At 42.9% G+C, this 20,150-nt stretch overlaps 7 protein-coding genes across 7 annotated transcripts in view; 3 read left to right on the forward strand and 4 right to left on the reverse strand.

Moving 5' to 3' along the window:
* Window positions 1–341, forward strand: part of Pmar_PMAR000080 (hypothetical protein) — a gene marked incomplete at both ends in the record, with an annotated part of 1,586 nt that extends 1,245 nt beyond the window's left edge. Inside the window, one exon of the mRNA XM_002781652.1 lies at window positions 301–341. Within this exon, the coding sequence (XP_002781698.1) occupies window positions 301–341 (41 nt within the window). The remainder of the gene's footprint in view (window positions 1–300) is intronic.
* A 2,930-nt stretch (window positions 342–3,271) lies between these two features.
* Pmar_PMAR000081 (hypothetical protein) lies at window positions 3,272–4,872 on the reverse strand (the record flags this gene model as incomplete). Its single annotated transcript, XM_002781653.1, has 5 exons — window positions 3,272–3,464; window positions 3,511–3,630; window positions 4,388–4,488; window positions 4,535–4,621; window positions 4,726–4,872. 5 exons carry the CDS (start codon window positions 4,870–4,872, stop codon window positions 3,272–3,274), a joined length of 648 nt encoding a protein of 215 aa, XP_002781699.1.
* A 454-nt stretch (window positions 4,873–5,326) lies between these two features.
* On the forward strand, window positions 5,327–6,408 carry Pmar_PMAR000082 (conserved hypothetical protein). The gene is made up of 7 exons (XM_002781654.1): window positions 5,327–5,449; window positions 5,490–5,572; window positions 5,638–5,714; window positions 5,769–5,852; window positions 5,959–6,067; window positions 6,111–6,194; window positions 6,248–6,408. The coding sequence occupies exons 1-7, from the start codon at window positions 5,331–5,333 to the stop codon at window positions 6,250–6,252; spliced, it is 561 nt and encodes a 186-aa protein (XP_002781700.1). The 5' UTR covers window positions 5,327–5,330; the 3' UTR covers window positions 6,253–6,408.
* Window positions 6,409–8,082: 1,674 nt separating this feature from the next.
* On the forward strand, window positions 8,083–11,977 carry Pmar_PMAR000083 (conserved hypothetical protein). Its single transcript, XM_002781655.1, has 10 exons — window positions 8,083–8,222; window positions 8,613–8,767; window positions 9,196–9,321; window positions 9,381–9,524; window positions 9,759–9,898; window positions 10,179–10,247; window positions 10,299–10,411; window positions 10,458–10,609; window positions 11,128–11,234; window positions 11,283–11,977. The coding sequence occupies exons 1-10, from the start codon at window positions 8,107–8,109 to the stop codon at window positions 11,358–11,360; spliced, it is 1,200 nt and encodes a 399-aa protein (XP_002781701.1). The 5' UTR covers window positions 8,083–8,106; the 3' UTR covers window positions 11,361–11,977.
* Window positions 11,978–14,383: 2,406 nt separating this feature from the next.
* On the reverse strand, window positions 14,384–15,748 carry Pmar_PMAR000084 (hypothetical protein; the record flags this gene model as incomplete). Its single annotated transcript, XM_002781656.1, has 5 exons — window positions 14,384–14,428; window positions 14,455–14,473; window positions 14,525–14,622; window positions 14,680–14,812; window positions 15,696–15,748. 5 exons carry the CDS (start codon window positions 15,746–15,748, stop codon window positions 14,384–14,386), a joined length of 348 nt encoding a protein of 115 aa, XP_002781702.1.
* A 493-nt stretch (window positions 15,749–16,241) lies between these two features.
* Pmar_PMAR000085 (hypothetical protein) lies at window positions 16,242–16,409 on the reverse strand (the record flags this gene model as incomplete). The annotated part of the gene is made up of 1 exon (XM_002781657.1): window positions 16,242–16,409. The coding sequence occupies one exon, from the start codon at window positions 16,407–16,409 to the stop codon at window positions 16,242–16,244; it is 168 nt and encodes a 55-aa protein (XP_002781703.1).
* Window positions 16,410–16,899: 490 nt separating this feature from the next.
* Window positions 16,900–19,878, reverse strand: Pmar_PMAR000086 (hypothetical protein; the record flags this gene model as incomplete). The annotated part of the gene is made up of 6 exons (XM_002781658.1): window positions 16,900–16,915; window positions 17,494–17,553; window positions 18,165–18,262; window positions 18,694–18,752; window positions 19,664–19,727; window positions 19,774–19,878. 6 exons carry the CDS (start codon window positions 19,876–19,878, stop codon window positions 16,900–16,902), a joined length of 402 nt encoding a protein of 133 aa, XP_002781704.1.
* Window positions 19,879–20,150: the final 272 nt, after the last annotated feature.

Raw genomic sequence — 20,150 nt, forward strand, 5'->3', positions numbered from 1 at the left:
TACTATATGTTTATGTTGTTACTATATGTTTATGTTGTTACTATATGTTTATGTTGTTACTATATGTTTATGTTGTTACTATATGTTTATGTTGTTACTATATGTTTATGTTGTTACTATATGTTCTTCATGTTTAATACGATAGAACAGTGCAAACTATCGTGAACATTTGTTGTTGTGAAGTATGTTTGAAAACATGTATCGGTGACAATATTGAAATCGTGAGAATTTTTTTGGGGAGTTCTTTTCGGCTTCTGAACACTTTCATTACAATTTTTCTATATAAACTCCTAAGCTCAGCTAATCAGGAAAACAAACATACTCCCACATTAATTCGGTAAACTATTTCAGAATGCCGAAGTAGTGCAACGTGAAAGCCTCAGCATGAGCTGTTCGAGCGGAAGATATGTACCTAGTCCGGCTTGTGTCACCACCACGGTGTCACCACGCGTAGTTGAGGATAGTTTTCTATCGGGCTGAGATTGCAGTAGTTATGTCTGTGATTGTTGTTACTATTATAACGTTCTACAGTTGTAGATTCTTTTGTTCATACCACATTTCCGCGACTTCATGGTTTGTTGTATGGTCTTATTCTGATTATATATATCATAATATTAACGCTTACATTTTGTAACAGCATTTTGAATTGCTGAAAGTCGTATATTATTACAGCTCATCATAAGCACCGGTCTTCTGTAGTCAGTGAGGGCGACTTATTCTCTGTGAATAGTAATACGTCACATGCTGCACTGCTCATTGTAGAGTTAGTGATATAAAAAAGGAAAACATATGTGTTTAAGTGTGTTACACGTGTTTAAGGAAGCAGTCACAGTAGCTGTGTTATATCGCAGAGTAGCCGAAACCGTTATGAGAAGGGATTCTGGACGACGGTGTGGCATGTCTCGCCGGGCTAAAGGCTATACTATAATACCACTGAATGCGAGTGGTTAAATATTGTAACCCCAAACGTATACTAAACCATGTGAATTTCTCTTAGTGCATATGCCAGGCTTTGGCCGCCGCTCGTTTTGGAGCTGCTCGTTTGTGCAGCCATACTCCTCTTATAGTGGTCCTTTGGCAGTACTAATAGAAATTTAATCTGATATTAATATTGATTTCATAAATATTGAATTCGTGATATTCCGGGCTGCTATCACGAACATTATTTTCAGCAGGCTCTCTCTCTTGTTGTAGTATGTGATACTCGGCGCTCTAGGGGTTTGTAATACTCCTTCTTTAGTATTGAGGGGGGAATAGAACCCGGGCTTTCAGATTGGTAGTGTTGCCTGTCGTAATTGGCACATGTCGTTTTTATTCGATAACTCAGATGAACTCAGGAGTTTCCTCACTAATTATTGAAATTCACATATGACTTGGGGTTGAATTGTAGAGAGTGAGTAATATTCCCCCAAAATTTTTTCATAGTTTCCATATTGTCATCACCAACACGTGTAGTTGACCATGTGCATATTCTTCTCCCCCACACACTGCGTGCTCAAATGCGGCGGCCTAAGTCGGCGTACATCCCTGAGTAACAGCGAGATGGGTGTAGTTGTGATGAGTGCACAACTATGGAATCTTAGCTTAAGCTAGTTGCTGACTTTATGAGTATGATTGTAGATTCCATTAATCATTGCCTTGAGTTCCCAAAGGGTTAACAACGGGTCATATTTCATTTGGATACGACTGGAAGAGGTATTCGAGAAAGTTGGTTGAATTTATTTTGGAAAATCCACGAAATATTAGCGGAGCGAAGCGCTTAGATGAGCAGTCTGAAGATAGCTGTGTAGTAGATGGTAATGTTTGATGTTTGCAGGAGGGAACTACAGAGGAAATCTTCGCGTACCTCGCAGCAGCAGCAGTGTGTGACGAAGTAACCGTGCTTGGAATAATTCTACTACTGTGATTGTGATGTGGTATGTAAATGCGACATGTCATATCGTTGGTTCTTATGGTCTTCTATAAATCGGGTTGCGTTGGAGAAAGTATCACGGCGAAACATTCACCCACTAGAGGGAGACAACACGTGAATATATTCGAACTGATGAGGAAGCCAATGCTTCGCTTTCGAGCACTGCTTTCCATAAGACTCTAATCTCGAAGGCATAGATGTCTAGGAACATGTCATGAGTCCGAAAAGCCGAAAGAATTAACGCATTTCCACAGCATTCCATCATTTCACCCGTTTTACGTGAGGTGGCGTAATACGCTGTGAAAAACGCGATATTCGAGTTGATATGCAGTAGTCGTGGAATATGTTCTCCACTAGTAGTTTTCATATCACTAGGGTGAAACACCATTGATGTCGTGGACCACCACCCGTTGTGCCTTAGGGTTTCCACGTTATAGCTAACATGAATACCATCAACACGATTTGACTCTTGTAATGGGTACAGGTATGACTATAATTTCGAAGTCCTGAATCCTACTCATACCGGTCTACCGCGAGCAGCGCACATAGAGGTTCTTTATAGTATATCAATGGCCAATGATAATAACGATATGAGGGGTGATGCCCGAACGCAAAAAAACGATAAGTCCTTTCAGAAGGTGCATTCTTACAACAGCATAAGACCCATACACAGACTGCTATCACCGTATTGAATTCAAGATACAATGTTGAGGATATTTCTCTGTAGGAGCACAGAAGTCTAAGCACACCAACACTCCATCACTGTCTCACGTTGGACGAAGTTGTGCAACACACAGCTCAGGCTAGAGCCTCAACTGCTATAATGAAAAGACTTCAACTGCTAATATTTTTTCTTCTCTTATTTTTGCCTCTGTTCCGTATACACTATGGGTGCATCACGCCCCGGTGTGTGTTGTTTGATTATGCAAGTTTTCCCCTTGCCCACTCGTATCACCAGTGACCTTCTAAACAAGACACAAAGAGTTTGTAATCAGAACTTCCGATCAACTACCTATTCTTGGGTTACCTCCAGTTCAGAAGAGGTGTACTCAACTACGGAGAGGAACAAGTTTCCGTTCGAAAAGTTGATGTAGCAAATCGTCATCCATTACGATCACTGTGTAGATTGAGACAACTTTACCAACCAGTAATGTTCGTATCGTGCTGATTTCAATGGTGTGCAGATTAGGCGCGTTACGGCGTTTACTATGGGGAATAACACAATCAGCAGAGTTGCTCAGAAAAGACCATCCAGAGGCCAATTCCAATAATGAGCTATTAACAGCTGAGTCCCAGTGATAACAATTATAGGAAAATCATATGAATAAGATCGCTTCTCCCGAGGGCACGTAACTTTCTTCATTCAGTGCCTCTTGCCACTTCATCGTTCCGTAGCTCTTTCATCAACATCTTCATCCTGCTCCTGGTCCCTACTTCCGCGTCCAGGTCCTTACTTCGCCTCACTTGTTCTCCACTGCTACCTTGTGATTCCACACTGATGCCTCGACTCAACGACACGAAATTCACGTGCTCAGCAATGACAACCCATGGGCTGTGGAAAAAAAAGTAAAATTTGCAAATTTCCGGAAAACCCCTACGTTTTGTTGCTCGCGGCTTTGTCCAACATTCGCAGTTTACTGGATTCAATGTTTTCCATTTCGGCGAGATTATTCTTTTTGTTTTCCTCTATGCGGCATTGACGCTCATCGTAGAATGACCTAAAACACCCAATGCTGCTATCAAGTGGCACTGTTGTAATGTGTGTGGTTTTCAGTGTGGGGAAATATGCACTCAGTCAACCAATTGTGACAATATGGAAATTCTGATGAAAACCTGAAAATAATTTTTACCCGAATTCGTAAATAAACTTATATTGTTATTGAGGAAATCAAACATATACTCCGACACCGTTGGACCTTTCAGCTGAGCTCAGGCGTTTGCGCACCACCAAATCAACTTAGTGTAGGAGATTGCAAACCGACCAAAATTTTCAAAGAATTCAAAACGTCAAAATTTTCTCAGAATTTTACTATCATCGTCGATACGTTAGTCAAGCTTGTTCACTCCACCGAAGTTCTCAACAAAATTCAAATTGACGACGAATACGTATGGCCACCAATAATATCTAGATAATGGTATTATTATCAAAAATATATAATTAAATATCAACGATAACCTAATGATGGTCTATTTAATGGTTAATAGTATATTAGGAATATCTATATTTAATTATGATCTGTTTATTTAATAAAGGGTATTATTATGGGTAGTCTAATTTACATATTGAACTGTCGATGTCAGCTTTCACGCGTTACATCTTCCTCACCTATCATGTTGCTATTAACACTTTGATAATATGTGTACATACTTTCTATCAGATTTCCATACGCGTTTACGAGTTTGCTAGGTAAAAACTGGTGAATACCAAAAGGCCACAACAATGCTGCTGTTGTTGTTGTCGACACAATACCCCACTTGATCGCCTCTTGAGCTTCCCGTCTTATCGTCTTCTTCGCCTCATCCTCCTCCTGTGCAAGCGTCATACAGTCGTCTTCTGTAAGAGTTGATGTTCTAACCTAATGCACACAACCGAGTCACTAATACATCACTATGCTTGCCTACAGTCCTATGCTGCTGTTCTTGTTGGTGATGCTTGGAGTCACTACTAGTGGAATCAACAGCCGCATGGTCTGACACGTTACTTTCCACCTACATAGTACATCTCTGCAGTTAACATAGCGTCGTAGCCCTACTACTACTACTACTACTACTACTACTACTACTACTACTACTACTACTACTACTACTACTACTATTGGGTTGTCGTCCACAATAGGAGGGCCATCAGATTGCTTTAGTGGTGATTCTAGTGGCAGCACCGGTCCGTCGAGCTGATCCGGGACAGAGTCGCTTCCACTGGTGTCGAAGTCTATTGGAGAATCGCTTTCAGATGATAACATTTCTAATATGCCGATTCTGATTTGAGATTGATAACTTCTACACTACATTGGCCTGTATATATATCATCATATCAACGTCATGAACTATTTATAATACTTCGCGTAAATGTAATGTCTTTATTATACTAACCTCAATATTGGGGAGTAGTGCTCGACGCCACAATGGATTTTGAATCACAGAAATATGTGATTTTCCGTGGTAGCATGAAAACACACGTGTACGATACGATGGAATGCACACGCTGCTTGTGTGGGTGGTGAACCCGTCGTGCTTCTGATCACAAGCAGACCAGAAGTCGCAGACGGAACACTGAGGGCCAGTTACAACTAGCAATATCTTGCAATATCTTGCAACATCTTGCATTTCCTCAACGCTGTCTGTATTCGGCTGCTCCAACTTGCTAGAATTTCTTTTCCCTCCTCATTGTAAAGCGTTATATAGTTTTATTGAGCAGGCTATGGCAACAGCAGCAGCAGTGACCGGTTGGGGGCCGGGGTCACCCGGGCAGAACTTCTTAGGCTGTAGCATCTCAGTAAAGACGATTAATGGAGACTCTTTTCAAGGGGAACTCTTCTGGTAGGGTAGCCTACAGTGTTGGAGGGTGAGGTCTGCTCAGCTACGACATAGCGGACTCGAACTCAATCGTGCTACGGGAACTCGTGAGTAAGGATAGATGCACGTATCATTGGATAAAGACGAGTAGTACTCGAGGGGACCTATTTTGAATCTTTGTCGGGGGACCTGAAGATATTTCTGGTTTGAAGATACTATCCGTGATATCAAAGCGCTAAAGCCTCCGGTGGCTTTAGAGGCTCCCCTACCCTATATAGATCTCAAAACGGTATCATGGATGGGTTGGGGAATTTTCGGCTAAATTACGGTATGTATTATTCAGCTACAATTACAAATGACCGACGCTGAGCATAACTTCCAAGACACCCGGGATCGGTACGGTGTTGGTGTCACGCAACTTGCCCAGGTGATACTAATGGTGACACGCTCGATCTAATAGTAGTGCTATACAGAAGTTCGATCGATTTACCCCGTGTGTAAACGGTCCAAACAATTTTGTCGTTATGTTTTAGACTGTATTTGATCTCATGTCTAAGACGATGCCTTGCCGGTGGGATGGTCAGGATATACTGTGTTATACTGTTCGTATCAAAAGCCCCTATCAAGCTGCCAACTGTTCAGGTGAATTACCCCTCATGTAGGGTTATATATGTGGACATTTTAGGGCCAAATAGTAGTGAGCTCGATCGAGTTAAGAAAGTACTAGAGCTAGAGAGGTTCATAATGGAAAAAGAAAATAAAAAGCATAGTAGTACCTAGGAAGTATGCTACGTTGAGTCGACTCAATACATATCATTCTAGGTTGACTTCGTCGTTGATTATGGAAAGGCTTTGAAGGTCGAATAACGACCCGACGTGCTCAGAGTGAGGATTCGAAATGCTAGTATCAGCTTATTCACTGAGAACCAACGGTGCTGCTGTCTGCCACTGTCGTCGTCATTCCGCGAAGTTATTTCCACAAACAGTGATTTGCTGAGTTCCAAGTGGGTTACATTCATAATGGGGGGATTTGAACCTGAGTTAGTTGTATGTCAGGGTATTGTTCTCCTCGATTATGCTCAGATGATCAACACAATTGATAGTCGAACAAGGCTCCCGAACATCGTCTTCGTGTCGATGAGACACCTACGCGTGGAGGAATGCAAGTAGCCACGTACGAGGTGTCTTCCTTAAGAAAACAGAGTCAGAGGTTTTCCGTTTACTTTTCCATCTGGAGTGGTAACTAGGTCGTGCTGAACTGTTTTTATCAGCTGACATCTGGCGGCGATCCAGGATCTCGCGCGATGCTTGTCTTCTGAGTCTCGCGCCTGGTCTGAAATTGAGCGCTATCGCAATAAGGTGGTGATGAACTCGTGACATGGTTTCGAGATGGATCTAGATGAGGTTTGTAGTTGGTGCAATTTCGTGGTGCACTCACTACAAGTTCGAGACTCGGTGACTTCGATGATAATTACAGCTTAACGTTCAGCATTAGCCCGAGGTGTATCCTCATCGCGACTTATGACGAATCCAGCCCTCCAATCGCAACTACTTCAACTCCTTCGAAGACAACGTTGTAAAAGTGACGTTTGTATGAATGATGTCGATGTATTGCGAGCCCGGTATGATCCTTCTGCTACGACTGGAAGGCAACAGCCGGCCATTATTGAGCCGCTGTGTCGGTCAGGCTGTGGGATGGCTGACGAGTATGTGAAGGCTACTGAAGCGGCCTTTGGTGATTCAGACGCACCAGAGGACTTCCTCATTAATATGGCTGGGCGCAGCGACAGCAAAAAAATGTCGAAGTGCAAAGGTTATGGTTATAAACATACCGCGACTTCCCAGCTACGTTATAGATGTTCGTCTTCTCGGACGAAGGGCTTTGCAGCATGGAAACTCCCTGTCTAAAGTCTCAACGGTTTACGTTAGCGTAGGCCTACTTGTACCCCACCAGCAACTCCTTGCTTTCGAGGAGTGCCATACGGAGAATGCGCAAAAGGGAAAACTGCGTTATATCGTGGATAATTGCGCTACATCACATGATCCAAATGTATGGCCCAAAATTTATGAGGGACTGGCTGCTTCCGAGAGGATGAACAAGGAATTGGAAACATTCGTTTTTAGATCCAGAGTTACCAAGACACTTGACCTTGGTTTAACAAAACCTGGTGACACCAAGTTGGAGCTAATAGAGTTTTGTTGGGCGAACCTCGCGATACCTTCGGATTTGTACACGGTATTCTGCTTATGTCACCGTATGAGCGATGACGAAGCACGAGATTTCATGGCTATATTCTCAACTAGAAGGCTATTACAGATAAACGATCGCTTGTCGACCGTTTGTATTGATTATACTTTTGAACTATCCTGGTGTTCACTGCCAGTACTGGTCTACGGGGGGGTTTAGCCTCCTCCAAGCTCTGTGTGCTTACCCTATGCTATTTTATCTCAAAATCTGTTCCGAGTGTCAAGTTTTTGATGAAGTCAATCCACGAAGTGATCTCCGGATTTGAGTTTATGGTAAATAATTTCATCGCGGCTTTACCGAAAGCTCCCGCGTTCGATCCTTGGTGACACCATTTTTCGGCATTTTGCACGACGCAAGTAGTGACATGTAACAGCATGATCGTCTTTATATGTTTAGGATTGTTGTTGAGCACTGGTCGAGCCCGTATCGGCCTATGCAACATCAACAGCAGCATGAGCATAAGGATAGAGGATATGGTCATCTCCCACTACTACCCCCAACCAGCGTTTATGCTGCTGCAGTTGGAATGATGATGTCAACGGCAGCTAGGTAGTAATACAGTGTGCTGGGATAGACATATAGGTATGAGAATTTTGGTAGAAATATGATCTAGTTGTGGACATGCATGTTATAGGTTGGAATCTTAAAGTTAATATTTTTTATATTTGTAAGTTTGGGGTTTCACGGGAAAATGATAAATGACCTAAATCCGACTGGTATAATTCCTATAGCGTCTTAGTAATCTATTTGGTTGTCTTGAGTGATAATCCTGATGGCATTCCAGAGAAACTTTCACGGTTATTTCTTTGATTTCAAGACGATATTTTTTCCTTGTTACTACTTGAACAAAACGAAGGTGAAACTCTCTGGCGTAGTTCGTAATGATCATAATTATTCCCATTGTACAGTTGCTGTAGTGAATCGTCTTATCCTGTTCAGTGCCTTTTACGTAAATAAACCTCCCAATTTGCCCTTAGCAAGTTTGAGAGGTAGTGGTAGTAGTCATATACTACATACTGCTGCACCTAGTATGGCTACATATCTAGGTCAATGCTTGACCTTAGGACAGCTACACACTCTTGCTGGCGCTGCAGGTAATACGATGGTTGCGGGCTTGTACGCGACATAACACTATCAGTAGTATTATTACGTTTGTTATGTGTATTATCGGAAAACTGCCAAGTGGTGAGTTCATGGAATATGTCGATTGGAACTCGTCGTTTCATCATGAGGAAATCACTTCATACGAACTGTTTGGTATAATTTCACGGAGAAAATAGCCAGCAATTGTGAGTGTGTATTTTATAGGGACAGAATATATATATCTCACGCATGAACTGACTATGATAAAGTATGCTGGAGCTTCTTTCGTGTAGTTTTAAAAGACAATGAGAAAGTTGCATAAAAATATAGTGAAGTATGTGGCTTATCGTTGATTGTGGTAGATGCTGAGTAATGGCTGAAATTTTTTGAGCCAATTTTTCCGTACTCTATCTCATATTGTCTCTGTGGTGTTACTCAGCGTCGTTCGTAGCATTGATATCATCATACCCGTTGGATTTGATGAAAAATAGAGTCGCTTCTGCATCGCTGTATAAATCCCCTTTGGACTGTATGAGGATAACATGGAAAAATGAAGGCTTTCGAGGTACTACATGAACAATCGCTGATTTGCTGTTGTTATGGTATAGGATTGTTCATGAGTAGGTTTTTACAAGGGAGTGTCATCTCCTATGATTGGTGACGTCGCGATAGGGATGACAGCATTCGGTGTATACGGTTATATGAGCACATGGCTCAAGCAGCGGGAGGGCCACTCGTTAGGCCCAGCTAAAACGGCTGCGATTTCTGGTAGTGGTTGGGGAATATGTTGGCTTTACTACTCAGCTAAGCTTAGGAGCTTATGAACAATTTCGAATAGAAGTGTACAAGAACCAATAATTTTAATTGAAGCCTATGAGGAAATTTTGAAAATTTTTTGGTAATAATTGCCCAAAATTCCCTGACAATTTTCTTATTATCACCAACACACGTAGTTGATCATGTTTTCACATTGCTTTTATGGTCATAATTGTTGTTCATCAGGTGGGACTGCGGGTCTTGCGGCTGCTGTTATCGGCTGTCCTTTTGAGGTGGTGAAACTCCAACTCCAGATGCAGTATGTGCGAGGACTGAGTGCTTCGATAAATGTGGCTTCATCTCAATACACTTCGGTGGTTAACCATGTAGGAATAATACACGTGTAGTCTTATGTAACATATGTATATGATGATGATCATCATCATTATGAAGTAGTGTAAATGATGCTACTATATGATCATCATCATCATCATCATCATCATCATCATTATGAAGTAGTGTGAGTGGCAATATCTATATGATAGTGGTTATAACAAACGAATCAATAGATTATATTAAGTAGTTTGATCAATTCAAAAATGTGATTCCGTAAAACTGATCAAATAAAGTTGATTATATTTCTTAGTTCTTCCCTTTCCCTTTCAGGCCGTCGCTATTCGTCGGGCAGAGCATCTTGGTACTGTTTATGGTGGTCTCATTGACTGTACCAAACAAGTAAGGTGACCAGATGAAATTTTTCGGGCGAGCGCTTTTTCACTTGTGTAGGTCGTCGGTTCTCGAGCTTATAATATGGGGCTTACTGCTATGTGCATGCGTAATGTGGTGGGATGGAGTATGTCATATCCTACGTTTGAGTATTCACGGAGTAGATTTGCAGAGTGAGAGAATCTTAGGTTCCAGCGGGTAAGATACGGATTAGGTTAGGTACATGTACGGCGACTGTAGTGAAAAGTACATAGCAAAGTTGCCAACATGGTCTCTAATGCTTTCTGGTGGAATCAGTGGATCAATATTCTGGGCTGCGGTATTCCCTATGGATGTTATCAAGGCGAACATGCAGGGACAGAAAATCAATGGTAAATTTATATTTGCACGCATGCACATAGCAATAGATAAATTTGTTATATATGTGAATGACGATGCTCGAGGACACCGCATAGAGGTTTGTTTTCTGGAGGGGATGAATCAATGGTCATTATCGATCATGGAGTTTTACCGATTTTATGTGAAGTGGTGTAATACTCCACGTAAATTTTCCAGGTGGTGTATATTTCAACGAACACCGATAACACAATTCTTAAAAAAGTTGTGAAATAGGTTTCTCACTAGTGTTTCTCATATCACCGGTGAAGCTCCACTTAGTACATTTGAGTCGCATCCGTGATATGAAAAACACTAGTGGAAAAGATATTTCACCAACTACTGCATATCAGCGCGAATATCGCGTTTTTCGCAGAGTATTTCGCCACTTCACGTAAAAACTCCAATATTAATATATGAAGTCTTACACCGTTAAATCAATACAAACTTTATATGATTATATGCATTATTAAATTTTGTTTCTTGGGTATACACCAATCACCGATTTCTTCAGAGCGTACCTGGGCATGTGTGCGTAACTGCGTCGGCGACCTTTACAAAGCTGGTGGGCTCGGACGTTTTTATAAAGGCTTGAGTGCAGCGATTCTCCGGGCATTTCCGGTACGTAAGAAATGACTAATCATATGAGAGCAGCTCTATTTCGTTCAGCACAACGCTGTGGCGTACTCTGTATATGCTTTGGTGGTGACTGCACTTACTGCACCACAGCCTTCTGCGACTGAGTAGCGCCTCAGGCGAAATTGTGCCAAGCTGGCAGAATAATTGTAGTCGCAGCGGTAGCATAAACATTTGACTTTTTAGATAATACACAGAACAAGGAATTTTTCCCGCTTAGTTGTTTCTGCTCAGCTGCGACTCTCTGCCTCCTCATACTTTTTCGCCTCCAGCGGTCCTTGGTGAATTTTATGGCGCGCGGTAGTTCCCTGCTGATGCTTTGGTCGCAGTTCCCGTTGTGAAAAGTGTCCACTGAAATTCCGTCCGCTCCGGTGGATGGTTTGTTCTCGAAAGTCTTGAAAAATCACCTAAGACTTACCTGTGCCTATAATGGGCGTTGAGGAAATGCAAGTTTAAGCAAGATTGCAAGATGCTGCTACTTGGGTGGTTACAATAAGGCGTAGCAGCCCTTGGTTGTAAAGACCTTATCGATCTTTGGTGCTGCTCTGAATATAATTTCTCATATACTGCTCGTGAGTCATTATAGTACTGCTTGTCTAGCACAGTCCCTCGTAATGATACGTATATGGGGGCCAACTTGTTGTTGTTGTCATCATAGTAGTCTACTGATCTGTTCTCGTCATTGAGCTCCACGCTGATGTTATAAAGAGTCGTAACATAGTCCTTAGTAATAGCGAGGAACAACTGATGAGCATTGACTTGTTGAGTTGTAACCAACTACAGAGGGGCAGAGCCCATCTACCACCTGCAGAGGCGCACGCTCGATATATTCGATCAGTATCTCAAATGGCGCTCGCCACGCATCATGATGAAGCCATCAAGGCTTAGTAATTAAGAGATAACAAACATTGAAGCCATTCTTTACGACCTTGCGTTATGTTTGCCCCAAGTAAAGAAAATTGTGAAGAGGGATAGTCCCCTGGGTCAGTGTGTGCCACCATTTTAGATGATGAATGTGTCCCTAAATGTGCTACCATTTTTCAGTCATCAGCGACATTGTCAACTATACTCAGTAGATCACACGATTGTGCATGCGACTTCGAATTACCAGATATCTAGTTCCGCTGCTCTGTGTGATATCGGCTGCTTTCATAGCATCAACAAAGAATTGGATTTGCTGTCCCTCTACTTGACACGCATTTGAGGTCCGACTCGATTCTGTGATGTAATAGCATTTGCTATATCCTCAATGCGGTCACACGCATCGACAGTCTTAGTGAAAACATTACGCGCAGATGGTGCACCGCTGAGCCTCCCACCCACCGAACAGTACGTGCCACTCGGCATACTCGATAATCAGGGATTGAATTTCGGAGTGGACACAGGTAGCGCGAGGAGCTTTGCTAACTACGGGCCGGTGTATAAAGCTGTGAATGGTAAAGGCCCCCTCCAGGTTGTGACTTCTGGCCGCCTACAAACCCTTGTGATGATATCTACTCGAGGGAGTAGTGCATGGCGATGCACTTCGGCGATGCTGATGCATATACGTGCATGTTCAACACAATGTATCGACGTCCCAGAGGAGGCTCTGCTGGAAGAACTCAAAAGAGGGAAAGTCATTCTAGATCTTACATGTTTGGTACATGCATAGGAAAAAGGGAACGGCGTTACAGGAAGCCTCATTTTGGACGATACCATAATATCCGGAGATTATCATACACCCTTCATTGTGGGATAGTGGGTGTTAAGAGGATTGTCATTCCGCTATGGTCGATAAAATTCTTCGACTCTCTGAGGAATTTCCTGATGAGATTCCGCAGAACTGTTACTATGCCAAATGAGCACGCTCCAGGCCTGGGCCTCATAAACTTCGGGTTTTCAAGGCTGGTCGTCCTCAAGAAAATCTCAATAAAACTTCGATGCGGTTTCGAGGTACCTGTTTCATTAGGGAAGGTCCTTAGACGTACTTCAAGATGATGAGGGCAAATGCTGTTTCCTATCTACCAACAATCGGTTTTGCTATTGGCTAGCCATCATGGATATGATGATTGAACCCAAAACACTATATCTGTAGATGCCACAGAACGAGATGGTCTTTGGGCTTACACGGTGATGATCTCGTCATGTTCGGATATCCCCTCTTCCCTGCCTACGACGTTAAGATTGATTCAATCAATTCCAAAGAATTGTCAAGTTGAGACCACTCAAGAGGTCGGGTCCTAGAAGCAAGCGGATATGAACACTGGAGTAGATGTGAAATGCACTTTAAAGCATTGGAGTGATGATTATCATGTTGGCTGTTGTGATGCCTCATCGATTTGTGCGGTTGCGTGCTGCAATGTGGGAAGATATGCATATGGTCAGCCACATATATCGGCGACAATATGGAAATTTTGGGAGAATGCTGTTGGTCGCTGAGCACTCCTACCTGAATTTGTATATAAATCCCTACAGTTAGTGAGGAAACTCCCGAGCTCAGCTGAGGAAAGAGAGCATATATTCCCCCAACACTGACGTGCTGTTCGTGCTCAGTGGGAATGGAATTTCTCAACCGAAAAGTTGTCCCTCCTATACGAGACAATCACGTGTAGCACCTGGGGAGAAGAGACTGTCCAAGTCTCATGTGATTGATGGTATATGCATTATCGCATACCGCCGACTTAGCATCGAATACTGTATTTCGTATCTTGCCTCTATGAGGACTTCTCAAAAATCTTCGCTGTGCGCATTACCCGGTCGACTGTCATTATGTGATTCATCGGAGAGTTCATCTACACCTGTCGACGGGCGGATCGGTCGGCAGACCCCCGAGGAATATCCAGAGATACTGAATCGAGGGAGCTAGGTATTAGGTGTTGAGTGATACTGACTTTTTTCCCGCGCGCCACAAAATGATAGAAAACAAATGTCGCTAAGAAAGTAGCATAAAATGCTCAACGTTTTTCCAAATGAAAGAGACCAGACGACGACTACTAATCTCCTCGGGATTCTTATCGCCCCGTAGCGAATGAGAAAAAAACTTCCCACTGCAATGAATGAACTATAAAGTGGAAATCTGGAGTCCGACTATAGGAACTCAAGACCATTAGATATTATAAGAACGAAGCCTTGTATGATATCATAATAATAATCACTCAGCGGAGCGGAGAATCCTCCAAGTCCTTCTGGAACCACTTCACCTACAATGATCCCTCACAGCCACCACCGTAGCGCCCCGGACATTCCTAAAAACAGACGTAGAGAGGCATGTCATCGAGAATCAGCAAGGTGATCACCCGCAAAGCCACTCAGCCATACGTCCAGAACAATCTTTGCCAGGTCCCACAACCACATAGTTAGCGCCCACAGCACGGCAATGGGCGACCAACTCAACCTGAGGCAAAAGCGCTCGCCCTAAAGTGAAAACAGGAGCAGAAGATGACATTACTACTTTGACGTTGTTGCTGGGACTAAGGAGTTCAAAATCAGTGTGGAGATTCTTAGCCTTCGATAGTTCCTCAACTTCCTGGCGGACTTTGGTCATCACGTTTGGTCCGGTGGTCTCGAAAAGACTCTTTAGATATCTTCACAATATAGAAAACGATGATGCATTAAAGACACTCACTGCTAATCTCAAAATGCACTTCAAGGGACAATTTGAAAAACTGCTCAGGGAGAATAAAATAGTGGAGCGAGCGGAGCATATACCGCAACAACACGCACTTTCGCGTTGTGCGTGCGTGCAGAATTATTCTGACTTAACTGCGAAGCGTAGGAGGCCAGCAGATAGATCAAACGACTCCTCCATATGCCGAGATTCGTGCGGAAATCGAAGAAACGCGAAGTTTCAAAAACAATTTCTGACGAAAAATGTCCAACCCAGGGATCGAACCGGGAACATGTCGAATTTCGTGATCGAATCAACAAACACGGACCCAGCAAGCTCCGTCCCTTCGTTATGGAGTCCTAGTTATAGGAAACTATAACCGGCCACCCACAGCTTCTGGAGAAAATAAAGCGTCCAAATTCCGTAGTAAATACCAGAAACCACATGAGATTTGGACATTGTTTTCACCGGATTGTACTATAATTGATTTCTTGACAGTAGTGCATGTCGAGATAGCGAGTGTTAGAAAATACGCGTCCTCATCCATGGGGCAGAAGTGCACAGAAATCAACAAGAATTTCCACAGAAATTTCATCGCAATTTTCATTAAATTAGCACATCCCCCCCCCCCCCCCTCCCCTGGAGATAGGACCAATAGCAACCACAGGATTGAATGATTTCGATAAACTAAATATATAAACAAAACTAGCAGTAATAATATCAGCGGCTCGATCTATATATGTATCAATTTACACTTACTGTTTTATCATATTTTTTATTTTTACGCATAATCTCATGTACTAATATTTGCTATATTTTTGTAATACTCACTACTCGATAAACCCCCTTGTTTGACTCACTCTCCAAAGACAAGAGCTTCCCCTTCAGCACTGACAGCCCCGGGGTCGGTCATGCTAGATAGTAGGTACTCCGGAAAAGGGCGTGGCACGTGGACACACGAAATGGTATCTCCTGAGGCTCGTAAAGATCACCACCGTTTTCCCCCAGCTGAGCTCAGAAATTTCCAATACTAACGACATGGGGTAAAAATGTACAGAAAACAAAATTCCTCATTGTCGTCACCACGTGTAGTTGACCATGTGCATATTTTCATCACTGACAGAGCCAGTGTTCATATATATGTTTTCTTTCCTCAGCTGAGCTAGTACTCGTTTCCCCAGTGATTGTGAAAGCTTTCCCACGAATTGAACCACAATTCTCCTAATAGTCGTCAACACATGTAGTTGACCATATGCATATTTTTCGTCACTCATAGGTTTTGAATATATATACCTTTCACACAACTGAGCTCAGTGGTTTCTCCACAAATTATGAGAGCTCTTCCACAAATTGAACAATAGTTTCCCACAGTTGTTGTCAACACATGTAGTTGACCATGTGCATATTTAAAAACGCTCACCTTCCTGCGCGAGTTCAACAGCTTTTTTAATAGCAGCAGCAGTACCCTCAGTGTCCTCAGCCCCCACAGGGACCACAAACTTCTTATTATTACCGTTCACTCCAGCAAGGCGAACGCGGGACATACCGCGTGCACAGTGAGAGAGGGAGAACATGGTTACAGTGGCGAGATAAAGCTGTGTTTGATCAGAAGCTCTCGAGGGGAGTACAAGGCATTTATCCGCTGCCAAAACCACACCGCTGTGGTTACTATTAAATTTTTTAATAGTTTCACACACATGATATGATATGATTTGACACATAGTATTGGAGGAATTCATGATACTTTCCCCCAGAGATGGTATTGGTTTAAAATAAATATATATTATATATCCAACCAATTTATGAATAATCTATCGCTTTAATTCAATTTATTTCAAATGTTTATTACCATCTATTACGAGCGTTATATGTGGCTACCATAACAACTGAACATAAGAACTCACAGTAGCTGTGGTCAGTCGAAGAAGTAATTACTATATTGTTAGTATGAATAGTTCATACCACACCTTCGCCAACTTTATACGCCCAAACGTATAATAGCTGTAGTCTGTCGAACGAGTAACTTATAAGCACTTAAAGTTCATACCACACCTTCAACACATCTCACTCGGCATCGTGACTGATGATGAACTCTTTAACCTTCGCACTGTAGTATAGCCAATACTACGTACCATTGTTCCGCCCGTCTCTTTGCGGGCTCTGTTCATTTGTTTGATTGATTAAGGTTGATGGTCAACGTTTCAAACTTGTGACTCGTATAATCTACCATGTCAAACGTGTATAATTCTGTTTCCACAAAAAAAACACATCTCACTATTTGCAAATGGGCAATATAACAACTGATCATAAGAAGCCCCAATAGCAGTGTTCAGTCGAAGAAGTAACTGCTACATTATAAATACTAGCATTTCATACCACACCTCCGCCGAATCTTACTGATTCCATATCCGGATTGCCTCCAGTATTACTCAACTCAACAGTTACGGAGTGAACGAGTTATTCGAAATGTCTTCCGCAGAAGAAAACCGAGCCGATTCCACCGACACCAATACGGACCGCATCTACTGTCGGAGGTATCACGATATCATATAGCTACATTTACTCCTGCTACTGCTGCTGATGTTGATGATCATATCATGATCAATCATCATCATAATATTACATATACCATTATACAAACCGGCTTCAACTTCTCACGCCTTGCGTATGGTGACTCTCACTACTACTACTGTCACCACTTTCCTCTTCTCCCTGATCCTGTCGACGACAATGACTCGATGCAACAGCCGGCAACTGAACACACCCCCAATGCATAAAGAGCTGCCCTCGCTTAGCCGACAATCTCCGCTCAGCTATAGGTGGCCCTTTATAACTGATAGCACCACACATAGGAGGGGGGGCGCCGTTGGGATACTTTGGGTGCCGCAGCGGATGCTTATGTCGCGGCGGCTGGACTCCAACCTCGGACGTAGTAGTATCATCTTCTGCTGGCAAGGTAACAACTCCATTGATTCGGTTTTTGCTCTCATCGGGAATCTCATCAATCGAATTATATTCACCCTCGATTTCTTTTCTCAGCGTCACTCGCCACGAAATTACATCTTTTTTTCCTCCCAAAATAGCCGCTGGACTTCCAATATTCAACGCGTTGAATTCTCCCAGACCAAATTGTGATGCTCTCCTTGATACTCTCCTCCCCCTCTTCCCCATAGACGCTCTCTCGAAACTGTCGCTCCGCAGTGTAGTTGACGACGACACTGAACAATCATCCACAGCACTTGTAGCTCTACCCCCAAAACGATCATACCGAAAATACACCTCCAAAATTGCTAAAGTCGGCGAAGTTAGCCCCGCAGACGACGACCCACATGCTTCCAAAATCGCCATTTCCGATGCGCATGCGTGCAAGGGTATTCGTGGCGGCATACCACACTTCGGTGAACATCCTCTGCATACTCTCATGTCCCTTATGTGAGGGAAATACTCATAACAGGTCTCAGAGAACTCTTCCTCGGTCGTCGGCAATTCCCGACAGCCCGTCAGCATTTTTACTAAGCCGGCAAATAGGAAAGCCCCTCCGACTGTTATCCACGTGACCTCAGGTGCCATCACCAAACCGCTTCCAGTGATCATCTCTGAGAATGTTTCAACACTAACACCCCTTCTGAAATGTTCTTTGAAATCAATACCACCACCACCTCGCGTTAGAGGTAGTCTTAATCGATCTAACGCCTCGGGACAATACATATCTCTTCGCACATCGAAATGAAAATTAATTTTCCAAACACAGCCAGGAGGTCGCTGACTGCGCATATTCCCACTCCGAACGTCCTCAGGGTGCCCAGCAACTTCACCATCCTTATTTGCAAAGGACAAACTCAACTGTAGTATTTTCACAAGGCCCATATTAGTTCGAATAATCGCGTAATTTCGCTCCATGTCGTTTTTGAAAGGACCTGAAAATTACACAAGTACACGAAAATTTATATTTTCCCCACTACACTATTACTACCAGTGGGCCTGGCTACCACACCAGGAAACCGGCCATCAACAGCAATGTAGGGATAATTTTCAACTAATTTTTCCATCAACCTCAGCTCATGCTCAACATCACTCGCCCAGACTTCCCGAACATAATAAGAGCTCAACGCCTCTGGAGATTCCATCTCAGCCGTCCACTGGACGGAACTAGACTCTGAAGAATTTTCTCCCACTTTTTTGGTATCGCGCGAAGAACCACCACCACTAGTGAGGCCTTTCCTCGTCTGCATCGCTCCGCCGGTTTGATTTGAATTTTTCCGAGGCCTATTAATAGAAGACCTCAGGGAATGCCGCCGCATGGTACAACGTGAATTCAAAAGCGGCACTAAAATCAATAGAAAAAAAATTCACCAATGTCACTGTGGTCAACGAGACGCGTTTTTCCAAATCTTGCAATCTTGCTCCCACTTGCATTTCCTCAACGCAACAACGACCTCAACATTTACGTCACTGAGTGGGGTCGAAGATGGTTCGGACGTGATGGCCGTTGACGAAGGATACTTGAGTGACCTAGGATTCGGAAGAAGTGTGGTATGAATAATTGAGCTGAAAATGACCATATTAATATCAACAATATGTTCCCTCTTATCCCCCTCGACAGACTCCAACTTCATAGTTAGCAGTCCAACATTCGTTAGAACCTATAACATCAGTACTCGAAGTTCGGATGAAGACAAGTAACCTCAGAAGGAATGCCTTCAACGTTTATACTCGGGGTAAAAAATTCCACCATACTTTCCCCGGCCGGTACACTTCCCTCTGGTAAAGAGCCAAGATCTGCACAAACGTTTTATCAATAATATCACCAAAATCGCAGAATTTTCACTTATTATTTTCCTAGCATGCACAGTGTCAACCAAGTAGTTCACCGTCCACTGCGCATTTGGTACCTAAACCGGACCTACTTTGTATCTTACACGCGTGAACCTCGGATACCTTTTGTGAAGCATTAATGGTAAGTTTAAGATTCAACTCCTTCTCCAAAGGGCAATCATTGGGCTCGATTTCGACCCCCTGCACATCTATTACGACCGGAACCATCGCGAAAACCCCAAACATGAACATAATAACGTTATCAAAGTTTATATACATTTCCCCACAAAAACCGTATTTCTAAAACTGGAAAAACACTATTGAGCGAAGACCGACGCTACATGAATAACTCGAAATGTGGTATGATTAAATTTAATATTTTTTCGCCACCGATTTCAAGTTCTCCAAACCGAGTCATTTTCATTCCCCTTCCTACCACGACTATCTCAACTCAACACGAAGAACCATTAACCGAACAAAATGTAGGGCGAAAAGTTCTG

The sequence above is a fragment of the Perkinsus marinus genome (genome assembly GCF_000006405.1).
Source record: "Perkinsus marinus ATCC 50983 genomic scaffold scf_1104296941728, whole genome shotgun sequence".
In the NCBI taxonomy this organism is placed as follows: Eukaryota; Perkinsozoa; order Perkinsida; family Perkinsidae; genus Perkinsus; species Perkinsus marinus.